General features: G+C 46.4%; 1 protein-coding gene across 1 annotated transcript; it reads left to right on the top strand.

Annotated features, from left to right (window-relative positions):
* Window positions 1-987: 987 nt before the first annotated feature.
* LOC144171867 (uncharacterized) lies at window positions 988-15518 on the top strand. The gene is made up of 3 exons (XM_077700994.1): window positions 988-1074; window positions 2654-3092; window positions 15380-15518. Coding segments are annotated over exons 1-3 (444 nt in total). The 5' UTR covers window positions 988-1071; the 3' UTR covers window positions 15382-15518.
* Window positions 15519-18254: the final 2736 nt, after the last annotated feature.

Raw genomic sequence — 18254 nt, 5'->3', positions numbered from 1 at the left:
AAATATATCAGCCATGTTTTCAGTGAACACAGACCATGATACCAGGCCGTTGCACTTTGGTGGGAAGTCCCTTTCAATGGGATGAAGGCGGCTGAACGCGCCCGCCGTTGTCATATGGTTTCTCGTGGTGCTCAGCGTTATCTCTTTGAGCGCGTGCACTGCTGTCTACTGTTCGGCGTAAGGAGCGCTCACTTTAGCAGCGAGACTATACTTACTGCAAAATTACTGGACCGCTCTGTTGGGGATCCCATCTAAACAGCACAGGAACACGTCAGGTTTGTCGTACCGAAAGATTCCATCCCTAGTGCACAGAGCCGGAATCATGTTTAGAGTCAAGTCCGTCAACTTTGAAACGATATGGCTCGGTGCAGACCCATGCAAGTTCGCCAGCTGGCTTTCCGTCGCGGCTATCCGTAGAACTTAAAAGGTGCGCGACAGTCATGAACAACTTCTCAGCAGTTTTCTTTTTACCCGAGTGTGATTCACCCTTACACCACTGTGCAGGATTTACGCCCCAGCCGCGCAGGATCTAAACGTATTCAGCGTGCGATGCGCTGAGTGCATGTCGTCGTGCGGCGCCTACAGACACGCCGTGCATAAAAAATACCTTGACAAACGGTGAAAAAAAAAAAAAAAGAAAAAAGAAAACTTATAATCTATACTGTGTCGCTGTTTTGCATATTTTGCAAGTCTGGTCTCTACTTGGTCCACTCCGATGTATTGCTCAAGTGTGCTACTTAGCAGCTGGCAGCGTGCCATTAGCTCTGTTACGAAAGTAAGCGTGGTAGCAATTGTAAAAGCAAAAAAATCTATCTCTTCAGTCTTGTATACGCTCCAGTGTATCTCTAGATTTTTATATTGCAGTCTAGACAGCACCCAGTGGGAAAGTGGACGTCGGCATCGCACTAGCGATTGGTCGATGTATAATAGCCTGGCCTCGCTGCTGCCATGGAAGGCTTTTTGTTCTCTTTCTTGTACGCGCGGATAGCTTTTTATTGGCTCGCAGACAGAAATTTCAGGTATTAGCTGCCGGATACGCGACAGGAGAAGGACTCAGACTAAGACGCCATAATGGTAAGGTTCGAGGTACACCCTGCATGTATGTCCTGTTATTTCCTTTTAATAGCTCCAAATTTACACGAAGGTGTCAGCAGCTCCATCCCTAACTCACACCTGTTTGTGACAGAAAGAAATAGGGACTGGTTCGGCAGACATCGACCTGCCATTGCGCGGGCGATGACGAGTCTGGCAACAAAAAAATAATAATAACGAAAGAAACTGTAATATCAGCAGCTTTGTAGCTTACACGATAATTGGACAACAATAAGAATTGTAACCTCACTCCTATACAGTACGTGAAATTGATACCGGTAATTTTCATAACGCCAAAATTTCGCTCTTCACACTTGCTTATGTATCAAGCGTCTATTTCTAGGCTTCCTATTTTGTTTGCGGTAGGCATCGTAATAATGCAATGAACATAGCGCCTATTTTCTTTATCGTTATTTTACTGCGTACTGTTAAAATGCAAAGAACTGCCGAGGCCTGACGTCCACAAAATAAGCTTCCATAGCTTACGCCATTTCAATTGGCTGCGGAAGGAAGGTCGCAGTAAACTGTCACGGTTTTGTCGCGATCCCTTGGCCTCCTTCGGTGTTTTATTCAGGATTTATAACGGCAGAATAATTGTCGCACTGTCACTTCTTCCAGCAGTTGTGCCAAATGATATCTTAGGGGCCTAGTTGCTCTGTAAGCTGCACAACTGCTGGCCACCCGCGATCCGAAAAGGTTACAAATTATTCTTGTGTAATTTTCACTTAATACATTTTTTGCCTTGTCTGCGCACAACACACTTTTGGCAAGTCACACAAATACCGGTGTTATGTGGCCTAAGACCCAAATCTACGCCAGCATCGGTAAAAAATTCGAAGAAACCTCTAGGTACTTGTTTTTGTAACAGCAATTTTAATAAGAGTCTAGGAGAGCTAGGTATTGTTTCAGCTGATGTATTTGCCGCAGTAATCGACATGGGTAAATATGATCCCAAGTATAAACGTCACGTAAATTGCGTCCTGTGATCTAACTAGTTGATAATGTGTCGCAGAGAGCAACGGGCCACACATATATATCCATATACGCTGTTTTCTCAGAAACAAGGCAGAACCCAAGCCAGGACACTTTGCAGCTAGAGTGGATGTCGGGCCTGTAATGCGAGATCAATTTTTAAGCAGGCAATTCTCAGCCGCACTCTTTAACTTCTCTCCATTCTGTTGTATTTTCTTTCGCTGAGCGCCCTTGTCTTTTGCTCAAATGTATGCATGTTAATATTGGCTAGGCTGACGTTTAAGCCCACGGCTGAGACAAGAAACTTTCAGTTGCTACTCAGTGCCCTGTTTATGTCTCCTTCCTTTCTTGTGGTTTGTCTTCGCGGTGTTAATATTTCAGCGTGCCGCAGACGCATCTCTGGCTGTCATTGTTAACACGACTGTACCATGCGGAACGCTTAATTCATTAGTGTAAATACTTGGCTGCCAACTCAATTGCACGAAACAACAAACGTTTAAGTGGTGTGACTCGGCACAGTGCTTGGTGGCCGGCTGTAGCAGTGCGTGTAACAGAGCGAACCGCACTTTCTTTCCGCATCTCTGTCCAGATTGGTGCTGCATGCTTGGTACTGTCTTTGGCCCTTTGCGCCGAGGCTGGATACATCGGCGCCGGCTATGGCTTGGGATACGGCATCAGCCATTTCGGTGTGTCCAGGGGCATCGGTTATTCCACGGTGACAGGATTCGCCCACAGCATCGGCCACGCCCAAGTGTACGGGTACTCCCTCGCGCCTGCAACCGCGGTCATTCCTAGTGGGATTGCTCCCCAAAGCAAGCTTGTTACTGCGGTTTATCACCCCCTGCCAGCCCCCACGGTGCCCGTGGCGGTGACGTACCATGCTCCAGCGTCGCATGTCGTCCACAAAATCGACACCATCACCTACGATCATTCCGCCTACGGATACGGGCTCGCTTCGTACGGCCTCAACTACGACTACGGACTCGGGACAGCTGTGGAATACCTTCTCTTTCTTCGCAAAAGAAAGTGTAAGTGAACGGCACATCCTTCCTTATAAATGACGTACCTGTAGAAGTGCCAACAAATCAGAATTGCAGTTCTTGAAATCCAACAAACAGGACAGGAAGTATATATAGAACAAGGCGAGCGTTGTTGCGCATGAACCGCAGTCCTGCTCACGCTCACGGTGTAAGATATATCTTACACCGTGGTCCTGCTGGTCACTGAGCTGTTGAATCATCGAATGAAATGCATGTGAAATTTGCAGGGTGGCAGATAGTGATCTGCAGGGTGGTGTATTTGAACAGCGCGTTTCACTGCTCTAGCGTCAAGGCTAGCCCATTTATGTCGAAAGCTGTACACGGAAAAAGCCGCGTTGCTATGCGCGTGGCCCGCTGCAGAAGCGCACTTCATAACAGCGAACTTTACCAATGTCTGCGTATGCAAATGATGGTGCACGACCTACTTGTTCTCGCCCGTGAGTCGGTAACCACAAAGAGTTGATTTTTGATTGTAGGGTTAAGCCGAGGCAACGCATGCGATGAGGTCCGCCGTAGTGGAGGGCTCCGGATTAATTTTGACCACATGGGGGTCTTTAACGTGAGCCGAAATCTCGAACACACGGGCGTTTTTGCTTTTCGCCTCCATCAGAAAAGCGGCCGGGAATCGAACCCGCGTTCTCGTGCTCAGCAGCGCAGTGCTTTAGCCACTGAGCCACCGCGGTGGGTGACCCCACAGATTTGTGCAAGAGGCCGCATCAAAGAGACACACAGCGACAAAGCAAAGCCATCTTTATAGCAAAAGCCATATTTAAAGCGAAGTCCGCAATGTCATGCTTGTGAAAATGGTGGCGTCAGCTGAACGCCCCTGTCTTAAGCACACAATATACCGGTCCGTTGTAAGAACATTATGTAAGAATACTAGAGGATATCTACAATGGGTCCACAGCTACCATCATCCTCCATAAGGAGAGCAGTAGAATACCTATTAGGAAGGGCGTCAGACAAGGAGATACAATCTCTCAATGTTATTCACAGCATGTTTACAAGAAGTGAATATATTCAGAACGTTGGATTGGGAACAGGTGGGAGTAAGGGACCGGGTTAACGGGGAATACCTCAGTAACCTTAGATGTGCTGATGACGTTGCCTTGCTAAGTAACTCGGGGGACGAATTGCAAAGCATGCTTTCCGCACTGGACAAACAGAGTAGAACCGTGGGCCTTAAAATTATTATGCAGAAAACCAAAGTAATGATCAATAACCTCGGGACAGCACAGCGGTTTGAGATAGATGGCGAGGCAGTGGAAGTGGTAAGCCAATAAATATATCTATTTAGGCCAAGTTGTGACCCCAGATCCCAACCACGAGGCAGAGATAATTAGAAGGATAAGAATGGGGTGGAGTACATACGGCAGACATTCTCAGATGATGAATGGCAGCCTACCATTGTCCCTGAAGAAGAAAGTATATGACAGCTGCATCTTACCGGTACTAACCTACGGGGCAGAAACTTGGAGGCTCACTAAGAGGGTTCAACTTAAAGGCCAACTGCACTCAATTTTTTCATTGTTCAAATAAGTAGTCTATGCTCTTAAAATCACAATGACGAAATCTTTAGCTTCGTAATCACAGAGACCGCCAGGTACCACCGTTCAAAGTTCCTCCGAGCAGACGACGTTTGCACCTGGCGGAGAGTCGCAAAAACAAGTTCCGAGCGGCCTGTGACGGAAGTTGGGGAACCTGTCCCGTGAAGCTCGCGCTTCTCCTGCGACTTGCACGGCGCTCCGCCGGGCGCAGGGATGCGTTTGCCCGGGGTTTCTCTGCTACACCAGAGCGCTGTACCACCTTCGCCATCACATGCATGTTTCAACTAACCGCATAGGCAGTAATATCCGCCATTTTTTTTTCAATGCAAAAAAAAAAAAAAAAAGCCTACAAACTATTCACGCGCTTGCGACACGTCTTGGAGTTAGCAAAACTCTTTTTACTTAAAAATAATATTTTTATTCAAAGAAAAAAATAGCGCAAAACGAGCACTTGCCTTACATTTGTCATTCCTATTAAATTTACCGCAGAAAAAAATACATTGGCCATATCTGGGCTGGCCCAACGCCACCTCTATCCTTTAGACCTTTCCAAAAGTTTGACGACCTAAATAGAATTGTTGTACACGCGGCTATAAACACTTCTGCGACTTTTGCCTCACTCACTAAGTGAACCAAAATCAGCCTATCTTGTAGTAACAAATACATCCGCACAAATATCGGCCGTCGTCTTCGCGAAGTGCGAAAACTAACTAAAATGCGCCTCTCCTAAATAATAGGCTAGATTTTTGTTCAATTCCCAAGTGAAGTATTTACTTTGAGCGTAAGATTTAGTTTATTTTAAAGTAAAATGTTTTTAACAGCACCTGTCTCCGGTTAAAGTAGAAAACGGCGGTAGATAGGAAATGTTTTCATGCTTTAGTGCATCATTTAGCTGTGGTAGCTGGCTTACAGTTTCAGACAACTTTTATAATTCGGTTCTCGATTTGCAGCAAGGCGACAAATATTGGGCCGATATTCACGAAGCTGTTTGTACGTAATGTATAATAGAAATAGTGATTGATCGCCGCCCGCGTGCGGTTTGTTCCCTTCAAAGAGAGCGACGTTATAGCCGAGGCGTCGGCTATAACGAAAGCTGCTTTTCGAAATCGTACGGGCAAGTAGCTTTGTAAATCAGGGTCCGCTTTTTTACTTGCAATGCCAAAAAATTACTGCTCTGGCAATTATTATGATGGAACAAAATTGCTGTCGGGCGGTCCACTTCATCTGGACTGGTAGCAACGGGATGCCGGAATTGCGCATAACTCCATTATCATGGGCAAACATTAGCGGAAGTTCTTCTGTGGAAATAGCAGAACGAAACTCGGCGCTACCACGCGCATTTGAAGGCGGCTCAGAGCGGCCGCCGGTTCTGGCGCGGCCGCTTCCGTTCCATCACGTACGTCACGTCCGGCCGCCGCTATGCCCGCCTTTTCTATTCAGTTTCGGTTCTGAAAACGCCAATGTCGCGAGCCGTTTGTGTCGCGCGCGTTGATGTTTGAAGCGCAGTATTTTGCATTTCGCACCCTTTTTATATGTACTATCAGGTGCATTATTTTTACGTTGCCGAAAATTTGAGTGCAGTTGGCCTTTAAATTGAGAACGACACAGCGGACAATGGAGCGGAAAATGATAGGTGTAACATTAAGGGACAAGAAGAGAGCGGAGTGGGTCAGGGAACAAACGCGTGTTAAGGACATACTACTAGAAATTAAGAAGAAGAAATGGACGTGGGCAGGGCATGTAATGCGAAGGCAAGATAACTGTTGGTCATAAGGGTAACAGAGTGGATCCCTAGAGAAGGCAAGCGTTGCAGGGTGCGGCAGAAATTTGCAGACGAGATCAAGAAGTTTGCGGGGATAAATTGGTAGCAGTTAGCGCAGGACCGGGGTAATTGGAGATTAATGGGAGAGGCCTTTGCCTTACAGTGGGCGTAGATAGGCTGGTGGTGATGATGATGATGATGATACCGGTCCGTTGAGCTAAACGCCGTAACGTAACAAGGAAAAGGGCGCTGCAACGTCAGCGGCTCGAAACGTTTTCCAAAATGACATGCATGGCCTCCTGTGTACTTTGAGACCACGGTAATGGTCAAGTGCGCCGTATGCAAACATTTAACGACTTGAAAAAAGAATTTAGAAGTGACATCACTTGTGGTTCGAAAACAACAGAAGGCACACATGGGTAACAATCCATTACGGGTGTCGGCCGACTTATAATATATAAGTCGACCGACTTATATATAATAATTTATAAAAAATAGTTAATAAACTAGATTCATGTTTCGCGAAATGCGAGCAGTGATGTACTTCAGCTACTGCGGTGAAAAATACTTGCGCTTAGGAAATCGCTTGCTCTTCCAGCCTACAGCTCTTGTAACTCCCCGACAGGATCGAGTAAAGCGCGAGGCACGTGTCCGAAAAAAGCGGCCCAACGCGATGCGCAACTGTCAGGGAATATGGCCGACGCTACTATCCGCACGCGTGAATTCGATTTGCGCGCGGTGCGGCCACGGCTGTTGGCGCCGTATTGCCAAGCTCCGCGTAATTACTGCACTCTTTCCACTGTTATTTTTCCTCCCTGTATATTTCGCAACTTAAAGGGGCCATGCAGAGAAAACACAAGTTTAGTTCATTCGAAAGACTGCATTGTTAAAATCATACTAACACCACTTTTAACGCATACTTCGCTCAATTAAGCTATATAATTAGGAAAAAAGGAACTGACCATGCGACCCACTAGCTCATTCCCCGCAACAGAACCTATGATGTCATATGTTCAGCTGTGCGATTGGCTGAGGCCGGCGAAAGCAAACGCAAATTAGGCAGGGCTTATAAGCTCGCCGAACGAGCTATTTGCGCTTAAATGTAATGCATGTTCATGTTACTGCCGTAAGAATGGTGGGGTAAACAATGAAAGTTATGAAAATTCACGTAAACATATTAGTACCGATGCGCACGGCTGTTGGTACTGCGCGCACTATGCTTGTTTTAGCTGCACAGCAGTCCGCCGCTTTGGAGTTGTCACTGGCCGATTGGCGTAAGCGACGCTGTCTTACGTGACCCTGCTTGTCGAGCGTACCCCATGTTTTACGAAACGACTAGTTTTTACCGTAACTGAAACAAGCCAGGTGCCAATAGGGTCAAAAATAAAGCAACGGCGTACAACGGTCTCCGGCCCCGTAAGGTAGCGCCACCTGATAGGACTGACAGTAAGCAACGGCCGTGGCGGAGCCTATTGACGCACTGGAAGATCGTTTGAATTCCCGCCCCCTTGACTTCATGGCAGACGTCACGAAAACACACAATTTGGCGGGAGAATCAAAATTGGAACCTAAACTGACTAAATTCTCAGTTAATACGGCGTCGTTTGCTGCCGGAGAAGCGCTGCGGGCACTATAAAATACCAAATCTTTCGAATAAAACGAACTTGTATTTTGTCTGCATGGCCCCTTTAAAATAAGTTTCACTCTATACTATACACTAAAGTGACCATCCATATTCCTCCCACCCCAAAGCGGGACAGAAAGGGGGGGGGGGGGGGGGGGGTTGTAAAGAAGAACGTGGCACATAGCTTAAAAATTGCACTTTGTATTACATCTGCACCATGCGGCCTCTCTGGTCCTCCAGGTTTTTTTCCTGGCCTTATACTTCTTGCTTGAATGAATTGCCCTCAACAGCTCTTCATTATTGCTGATGTGCAGATTCGCCCATAACTAGGGTTCTGCGTTTTCGGATAAATCCGATAAAACCTGAAAAACACTCGTCGGTAAAAATTTTGCGAATTCGGATTTATCCGAAAAACTCCGAATTCAGGGACCGCCGCCTGTGAAAACCAGACTACCCTTTATCTTTCCCTGGCATCCTCGAACAACTTTTCCTATTCTATTTTCCTGTTTCCACTTTTGTTCGTTCCACTTCCGTTCCCAAGCTTCGCGAAGGGTGTCGCTTTGGACCCTTATCATGAAAAACAAGATCTTTCCCCACAACAATAGTCGAACCGAGGTCAAACACTTTTCACCTTCCCTGCCACTCCACTTCGGGCCTTTTTCCCAGATGTGCTCTTTTCCTAGAATTTCATTCGCCCTTCTGACCTCATTTCGCTAAAGATTGAACGTTTGAGTAAGCGCAAAGGAACAAGGACGAACGAAGTCGACGGGACACAGCGCTACTATCAACTCGTTTATTTTCACTGTGACGCCCGATTTTATACGGGATGGTACACTGCGAACGAAAGAAAAGAGGGAAAGGGGAGGAGCACAGCGAATACAATAAAAACTAAAAAGTGGAGGATGACAGTTCAAACACCCGCGTTAAAAAAGGCACTTTAGGAAGGCAAAAACTAGTGATTGGATAAGAATTTCACTTCTTTGTCAGTGTTATGGAAGCTGTGCTAATGCATTTGTCTTTCAATGAAACAGTCGGGTAGGCCTCGATGATTTCTCTTGTTAGCTGACCCTAATAATACGAAAAACTCCGAATTTTGTGTACTCTGAAAGGACGCTCCAAAAAACTCCGAATTTGCAAAAATAATTAAACTCCGAAAAACACCCTCCGAATTTGCTCAAAAATAAACTCCGAAAACGCAGAACCCTACCCATAACCAACAGCATCGCTTTGAGTGTGGTCAAATGAAGCTGCGTCTTCTCTGCAGTCTACATCTTATTCATAAAAGAAAACACGTACTACCCTTTCCATTGGTGCGTTTCGGTTTGTGCCTGGCAAGCACATGGCGTACTCGACGATTGCCTTGATATTGTTGTAAGACACATCATTTGTTCCGAAGTGCTGAAGCACATCCACGCACCGTTACTCAAACGCAGAAGGGTGTGCTGAATGGCTTGTTGGTAGACTGTAACTTCAATAGAACAGGTCCGATGTTGGGACTAAGCAAGAAACACAAAACACAGGCGCTGTGTTGTGTGTTTCCTGCTTAATCCCCCCATCTGCGCTGTTTTCTTGAGGTTCCTCGAATGGTTTCTTTTGGCTCTTCCATTCCTCCAGCTTTTCATGTGTGACACAGGGCTTGATACAAGTCTTCCATTCTTTCGACCGAAGGAGGGACAAAACACCATCCCACAAGCAGGCTGCCGGGACAGCGGGACCACAGCCGCAAAACTGGGACATGTCCCACCTAAATCGGGACGTCTAATCACTTCGTTATACACTGCACTATAAATGTTTAGTAAAGTTAAAGTTGGGCAACCAGATGATATACCATGCGTGTATATATACCAGTGCGTATACCATGCCCCATAAAGATATAATAGGCATGCATTGCCGCTGCGTGCCTCCGTCTTCTTCTGCTGCTGCTATGGCCAACTGCGGTCATGGCCAACTTCGCGCAGCCTTGAACCACCCAAAAAAAGTAGCTGAAGGCCAAACAAAAATCGAGCCACAGTGGCGGGAGCTCCTTCCTTCCCCGCAGGAGCAGGCAGTGGTGACCACCGAGGTACTCGGCTTTCAGTTCAAGTTGGCATACGCGCATGGTTGCACGTCTGATTTCCACAAGCCGCCGTGCCACCGGTTTCCCCATGACAGTGATGAAAGCCCGCTTCCAGTGCTGTGCACAAAACATATTTTCCAGTTATGCGCCGGCTAGATCCACTAGATCAGCTTATCCGACCTGTCGTAGCGAGAGATACTAGATAAGCTTGTCTAGTGGCTCTAGCTACGGCCGCTCAGCACTGCAGCCAGCAGCAGTGCATGCGCCGAGTCCGTCCAGTCGCTGACCAGCGTGGTGGTTCCTACATGCGCGACGGGCGGCTTTCCTGCAACTCAAGCGATGGACATGCAGCCCAACCAGCACCTCCTCGCGGCCTTTTACAGTGACGCCGTTGTAACGATGCCTCCGCTCGTTCTCTCATTCAGCCGTATGATGGTCGTATGGTAAAAAACAAACAAACAACAAATATCCACCTCATCGGTCGCACAGTCGTGAGCTCTCCAGCAATCGCATGACGCCAAAACTGGGCCTATCTGACCACCATCCTCCCACTCCGAATCACAGAAGACGGCTTAATTCACTTCATTAAGTTTTCGAGAGTAAAGGGAGTAACGTTCCAGGGCAACGAAAGTGTTGCTTCCTTTGTGGCACTCCATGGAAGTGTATGCTTGCTGACCAGCATGAAATGCATAAAGGCTCAGGTTCAGTGCCCTTCGCAAAAAGCCAAGTAATTGAAGGCACCATGCACAGTACGTGAAATGAAAAGATGGCCCTGCAGATGAATTGGCCAAAGTCTGCAATCTTACGATCGTATTGCGGATCTTCGTGGGAAGCTTCGATGAATGCTTCCAGGGCTTGCTGCAATTGCTTTCATGAAAAGATGGTTGTAAGCAAGAATGGCGATTGCAGGGTTCAGATTGCAGGTTAAAAGCCACTGCAGTTGTAGCTGGCAGTCATAGGCTCAAGGCAGTAGCAGGGGACCAACAGTGGCTGTAGAAAAGGCCCACCTTGAGTGCCACATCAGAAATCTTTGTTACCAAAATGTTGCATCGTGAGGATGCAGGAACGGCACCTTAGTGCCAAGAGACATTTTAGTTGCGGATCTTTTTTTTTATTAAAGCATGTAATGCTTTTGAAGTTGACGGTTCAACAGAATCCCGTCTGGTCAGGATGAAACAAGTTGCAATAACAAAGACAGGCACCGACCAGAAGAAACTGCTAAAACTTTAAAAGCAAACAATCAAGAGACGTTTCGGCTTCTTTTCACTAGCCTTGGGCAACATTGCTACAAGAGTTGCAGGCTGCTCAGACTTACCCATGTGGCTTGGAGACTGCTCCCATTTACCTCCTTACTCCCTGAAAAGCCATTTGACCAGTTCATAAAGAGGTATGAATAATGTACAGACAGGTCACCATGAACGGCTGCCCGGGGGTGTAGGACACCAAACGGACCTTTCATTGTCACCCTTACCAAAGGAAGCTCAATTGCTCTGCTTCCTGATGGCCTGCCTCACCCAAATGCACTCCCTTGTCAAGTGACACAGTTCTACAAAAGAACAATGCACCATGTCAAAGGCAGCTTCGGAACCACAGAGAACCCTACACGGCTTGTTCACTACTTAATCTAAATAAGGCTGTAAGACCTGCTCATCGTCCTTCCTGTCTCCAGCATAGGAGAAAACAAGCTTCTGCTCTTTACACCCTGCCGCTATGTGCCCATCTTTCTTGGTCTGCATGTCCTGCATACCTTTTCTTCTCTTGTGGCCTTGGCATGGGCAGCCTCTACAGTTTCACTGCTTTCTTTGGTACTGCCATTTGACTGCTTGGAATTGTGCGCTGCAATGCCGTGTGCCCTGGCTTTCCTTCAATCACTACCCTCAAGTGCACAGTGCAACATAAATTCTTCCGTGAACTCAGCTGCACTCTCACTACTCCATGACGTCAGGTAGGTATTAACCCCAATACCTTGCAACGCCGAACAGCCTTTGTAATCCACCACTGCCAATGCCACTCATGAGAAAGGATGTGGCAATACTTGTATTCTCGGCCGCATGGAAAATGCTGCTATCTGTCTGGGTTGACACATCGCACCTCTGTACTGAATCGATCCCAAATGCACTTTTAGGATGCCACCTGCAGGGCTTTGCAAGTGTGAAGAAGCCATCCTACATCCACTGTGGCTTTCAAAGGGAATTATCTGCTTAAAAATGCAGCAGGCATCTTCACCTCTTTGCTCAACATGCGACACATGAGAAGACGTTGAGCATGTCATGTGTGTGCTCAATGCACATGGTGCCCAGGCAGACCCTCCTATCATCCTTGTGTAGGTTGTCTGACACGCTGTTTTGGGTCCTTGGGCGGGTGCAGCTTTGGCTGCACGGGCAACCAAGGCTCTTTTGGTGTTTCTGCAGAACATAGGAGTGGACAGAGTTTTGTGAAAAACTGTGTGTGCATCAACCACGATTTTTTTTTTTTCTCATTTGGCATAGCAAGCCCGGTGCAACGGCTCAGCTAATATCGCAGTCATAATAAAATTCATTCTCTCTCTCTTTCATGCAAACCAACAGTATGGAGAGCCTCACATTCTTTTGTGCTGTTTTAGAAACAATGACACATCACTGCGTAAACACTTTATGCTCCTTGTGTCAGGCAATGTTATGTTGGTGCTATGGCAGCCATGGCAATGCAATGCTGGTGCCATGGCAGCCATTTTACAGTACATGTTCTGAGGATGAGGAAGGCTGCACTCTGTTGCGGTGTCTCTCGTTGAAATAGCTCACCTCAGCACAATAAGCACCTTGCAGCCGCACTTTGTTGTTCTAATAAATATGTGAAGAGTGCACTTGCACGTACAGCAACGACTGAAGCTTCCCTCCTCTCCGCTTTGGCGAGCACATGCCAACCTCATTTCCAGCGACAAACACAGCAATAAAGGCTCAGAACGCCCTGTTTAGATCCTAAGGGTGGCTTTTACAATTAAAAATCTTTTGAGGATGCACTGACAAGGAACACAAACTGGCTGGCCATGGTACAGAGTTGGAAGCACGGACAGCCCAACCAAGTTAATGACGTGGTAAATAAAGCAACACACGCTTTCCGGCCCTATTTGCAGCAAGAACTGTATTGGCTCTAATTTTTGAAGCTGCCGTTTCACACTTTGCATGGTGCGCAAACAGCGGAACTGCTCTATTGCGAGTGCACCACAAGATGATGATGAAACTAAGACACAAACATTGAAAGCATCGACATGAAATAGTTGGCCAAATGCCCTGTGTGTTTCATATACAAAGAGTAATGCCACAAATCAATACATTGTTCATGCAGCAGCCAATTACTTAGATAATTTTAATCGTGCAAGAAAGCGGCTGTCTATTGCTTAAAGGGGCCCTGAAGCACCCACCATGGACGCTATGCGGCACATAGGGCACTGCACAGCCCAATTCGGGCGATCTACTCCCGCAAGAGTGTTGTAAATGTGACCAGTATTGATGGAGTTGTCGCATATTAAAATTCTGCATGCGTGCATGCTCTCCTATGCTCCTCTTCTGAGCTGTTAGTGCACTGTGGAAGGTAGCACCATGCTGTTTCAGGACGGTGACAAGCCTGATCATGTGTACGTCAACAATTAGGGTGCCTCGATGCATGATGTATGGTAGCGAAATCAACAATGTGGCAGCCCCCACCCCCATTGCATGTAGCATCGGTATGCAGCAATAGTGCAATGTAGGCACCACATTTGGCTTAAAAAACATTTTTCTGCCAAGTCAGACAGTTTCACTGCCCCCAGATTTCTTCTGTAAGCATTGGTAGCAAAGTGCTGTCTAAAAATACACTTATTTTCACTTGTCCAAAGCTGACAGCCCAATGCACCGTAGTGCTATCACTACCGCAGCTCACTGTTGCTGCTCACCGCCGCAGCTCACCGTCTGACAGTAGACAGTGTGTCGGAAATTTTTCCTGGCTTTGCAGCCAGTGTGCTAATGAAAACGACATGTAAAAAGCGGTAGAAAATAAGTGATCCCAATACTTATTGGTTTGCACTATTCAGCCAATAAAATGTTTAGATTGCCTTTTCAGCAGCGATGAGAGGCCTCACCGGGAAGGCACAGTGCCAATGAATGGCGCACTGTAGATTGGCAAGTCGCACACACCCATGTCTGTGACGAAAAACATGGAACTGCTCTGAAGCAGTCCTGGGGAGTCCAAAATGAAAAATGAGAGACCTCCCACTTCGTGGCATGTGAATGCGCCGAATAATTGTGAGGCTTTAAAATAAGTGAAGAAAAGGGGTCTTAAACTTAGCAGCCAAGCTTTGAGCTCTCCGCCATTTGTTAAAAAGTTATACTTGGGACAGGTACTGTTGACTTTGCAGTCTAATTAGTGTGCTACTTGTTTTGGTATCTTTAAAACATTGCAGTACCCCTTTAATTATTGCAACTTTGTCAAAAACTAACTGTATTTGTCGAAAGAAGCACATGATGATAGCACCTAGAATTTATCCTGCAGTCTGTGTCTATGTGTTGTTTCTAATTAAAAAAAACTGGCTAAGTATCTATTTGGTATCTCCCAAAGAGGTTTTATGTACCTAGCATTCATTGGTACTACCTCTGGGAGCTGCACCCATCACGAAAACTGACAGCATTTGGCAATAGCACCACTTCTTAACTATGATTGCAATCTCCTTCTACCCAAATGTCCAGATGCTAGATCAAGCTCTTGCTGAATGCATCCAGCACATCTGCAGAAATGTGTGTGAATTTCATGTGAAATTTAAGATGACAGATATAGCCCAAGAAAAAGTTAGGAATATGTTTTTGTATATATAATAGCTCACATTGGGTGCCAGGAATTGTAGCCTCACCTCCAGTGGTTTTTGCAATGTGCCACTGGAGGTATCACTCAGCGAGGGTGCCTTGATGCCTGCGCTGGGCGTGCACATCGAAGCACCCTACACTCAGAAGTGTTCCTGTTGTTGCTCGCAATAACTTTTACAAGTAAATTATAATCGATGTTTTTAGATGAGTTAATCTAAATAAATTGGTTATGACGTAATCACCTGCAGTTCACAGCCCACGTGTTGTACTGACATGTTATAGTGGTGGGTGTTCGGACCAGGCTCAAACTACAAAGTATGGTAGGCATCAACGAGCGGTACCATTGGGGGCATGAGTGCGCTCAGTGGTGCAGTAAATGTGGCTGGTTTTGGTGCTCTTGAGGGGGAATTAAAACCAGGGTTTGCTCATGCAATGAAGTGTTAAAACCCTTACTTCCTGTTTCCTCTTTCAGAGGCACCAGACTACCTGAATGACAACACATTGGTCAAGCACGCTGATTGGATTCTGCATTGGCCTTTTTTAGCAGGTTTCCTCACTTGAAGCTCACTAGGGCAGCATTTACAACAATAAATTTATCTAGTCTATTAAGCTCAATACTTGATTGGTTTTCCTTGTGTCTGAACACAACACTATTAGACAAAATCAGAAAGGTGTGACAAAATTTGGTATTTTATTCTTACCATTCCAAGAATCTTGTGTAGCTCTTGCTAGAAAAAGAAATGAATGCTACATGTTCAATGTTCTTGTATTTTAGTGTGTTACCATACTATGCTTAAATGAGTTTATGATATGTGGAAGACAGACATCGATTGGGGGGGGGGGGGGCACCTTTGGGAATAAAATCTGTTCCTAGGCAATTTCTGTAATACTTCAGGTAAATACTATTACGAATGTGACCGAGGGGCAGGAGTAGAAGCAGCAGAAAGCGCAGTAGAGGGACAGTATGAGAAAATTTTAAGCACCCATAAATCTAGCACTGTTTGCCATCCCCCATCCTGACCATGCCCCAAGGTGTCCAAACCCCTTCAGACATCACTCTGGATTTGCCTCTGATGTGCACCCAGTAAAACCCTTCATTTAGTGCTCAGTTATCCCATTGAGGCACAGGCTCGTTATCTTGCCAGTACACTCATTGGCATATTACCAGCGAAAAAACAGACAGGGACGAGGAAAGAAGCAGACGGGACACTCGCCAGTCCCGTCTGCTTCTTTCCTCGTCCCTGTCTGTTTTTTCGCTGGTAATATGCATCTAAGTCAACACCAACTAGCCCAACTTTCAGCCTTAACTGCTACACTCATTGGCACATACCCTGCTTTTACTTATGAAAGAATATTCCTTAAAAAGATTGACGGCATTATTTCAGCTGCATTGCAAGACCGTTAACATTGAGAAGAGGTACACAACCTACATAGCATGCACATGTGCACCCCCAAAAGGTCCGTCTTCCCAAACATCAACTTCCAAATAGAAAAGATGTAAATGCAAGAAGGTGGACAGATTCCAGTCCTCGGCATGCCAATCCCACATGAGTGAATGGCCAAGTTCTGATTAGAGAGAGTGAAGGGATTGGCTGAAGACACAATCCCACTCATGAAACCCATTGCTCTGAAGGCCAAAAGAGCACAAACAGAAGCTGCACCCAACTCATTAATGCTGTCTTTCAGCCCAGCACTGTACTTTCACACTTGCAATAGAAGCAGCCTTGGCACAAGGCAGTAAAGAACTAAATGGTTATGCAATCCTTCCACACACTTGAGAATTTTGAGCTCCAAGCCAATATTTTGCAGGGATTGATGGATCAGGTAGCAGCAGTCCAACGGAAAACAAGGTAGCACACAAAACAAGGAACTCACCTCCGTTTTAGTATGACACCAGCTCCCAGGTAACACAGATGCTGCAAGGGGATCCCCTTCCCTACACTCCGATTATGACCAACGAAACAGCAACCAAAGCTAAGCCAGAACATCTCCAAACTGTAAGAAGTCGAGAAGACAGCAATTCCCCACAGCAAGGGCTGTGGTTCATGTGCCACTCCCAAATGAAAGACCAAGAGCGGCCCACTACAGCTCGATGCACATGGCCAGCGGAACATGCGCTGCTATACAAGCATTCAGCATGAAGTGACAGTGTCGATGGAACTACAGCCCATGCAGAACATGGAATTAGATGGGGTCTTTGCTTCTCAAGGCATCCAACGCCTGTGGCAGGGTCTTCATTCTTATACAGATAGCACATATGTTACTGTGGGCCTCAAAAGAGTACTCAACACCCTGAACATTGTACAACACATTGAGTATGTAATTTGAGATACAGAACGCTTGTGGAAAGGGTAACACCCGCCCAGCAGACCTCTGTTGAATAGGCAGCCAACCATGCAGCCATCCCTTGCAATGAGCTAGCCTGAGCACAGGCTAGCTCATTGCAACAGGCAAGTATGTACCATGGAATTGTTGACCCAGAAGGGCCTACTGCTTTGTCCAACAGCAGCTACAATGCCTGCGCTTGTGGGCATTCGTGCTTAGAAGAAGAACCTCAAAGTTGCATTAAGCAGGAGCCTTGCACCTCCGCATTGCTCTTATGCTGCAAATAACAGGAAAACCGACATAAACAACAGGCTAGAGATACAAATCAGGTGCAATGGCTACGCACTGCTTACCAAACCGCAAGTCGCTGCAGCTCCACCGTCACAAAGCTTCAGCAGCGATGAATGAGGCTTTCAATCTTCTTTCTTACAAGTAGGCCAGAGGTGGGCGAGAGCAGGCGGTGGTCTGGAAGGTCCTATTTCCCCATTAACTCAACCTTACACTTGAGATTTTTTTAATCACATCCTCGCTCTAACCTTATCGCATGAGGTGGGAGTGATGATGCCCCTTCACGTGGATGTACCCTTTTGAAGATGTCTACATCTCATCTTGGGATCCTTTTGCAAAATGTTAACCGAGACTAGTAGAAAGAATATTGATTGATTGATTGTGGGGTTTAACACCCTGACGCTTCACAGGCTATGAGGCACACCGCAGTGGAGGGCTCCAGATTAATTTTGACAACAAAGGGAACTGTAACATGCGCCGAAATCTCGTACACACGGGCGTTCTTGCTTTTCGCCTCCATATAAACAGCGGCCGCCGCGGCCGGGAACTGAACCCACGTCCTCGTGCTCAGCAGCACAAAGTAGAAAGAATATGATGACACCAATCTAGCAGAAGCATCTAACAGAAGACGTGGCATTCTTGGGTATATATATTGTGACATGAAGTGATGCTGCTTTCGTCACGTATTAATTCCCTGTGATGACTGTGCGGGCATAACTAGTGGAAATTACGGC

The sequence above is a fragment of the Haemaphysalis longicornis genome, unplaced genomic scaffold (assembly GCF_048455015.1).
Source record: "Haemaphysalis longicornis isolate Haplotype H1 unplaced genomic scaffold, Haemaphysalis longicornis Haplotype H1 scaffold_1, whole genome shotgun sequence".
In the NCBI taxonomy this organism is placed as follows: Eukaryota; Metazoa; Arthropoda; class Arachnida; order Ixodida; family Ixodidae; genus Haemaphysalis; species Haemaphysalis longicornis.
This window is presented reverse-complemented; position numbering and strand designations above follow the sequence as displayed.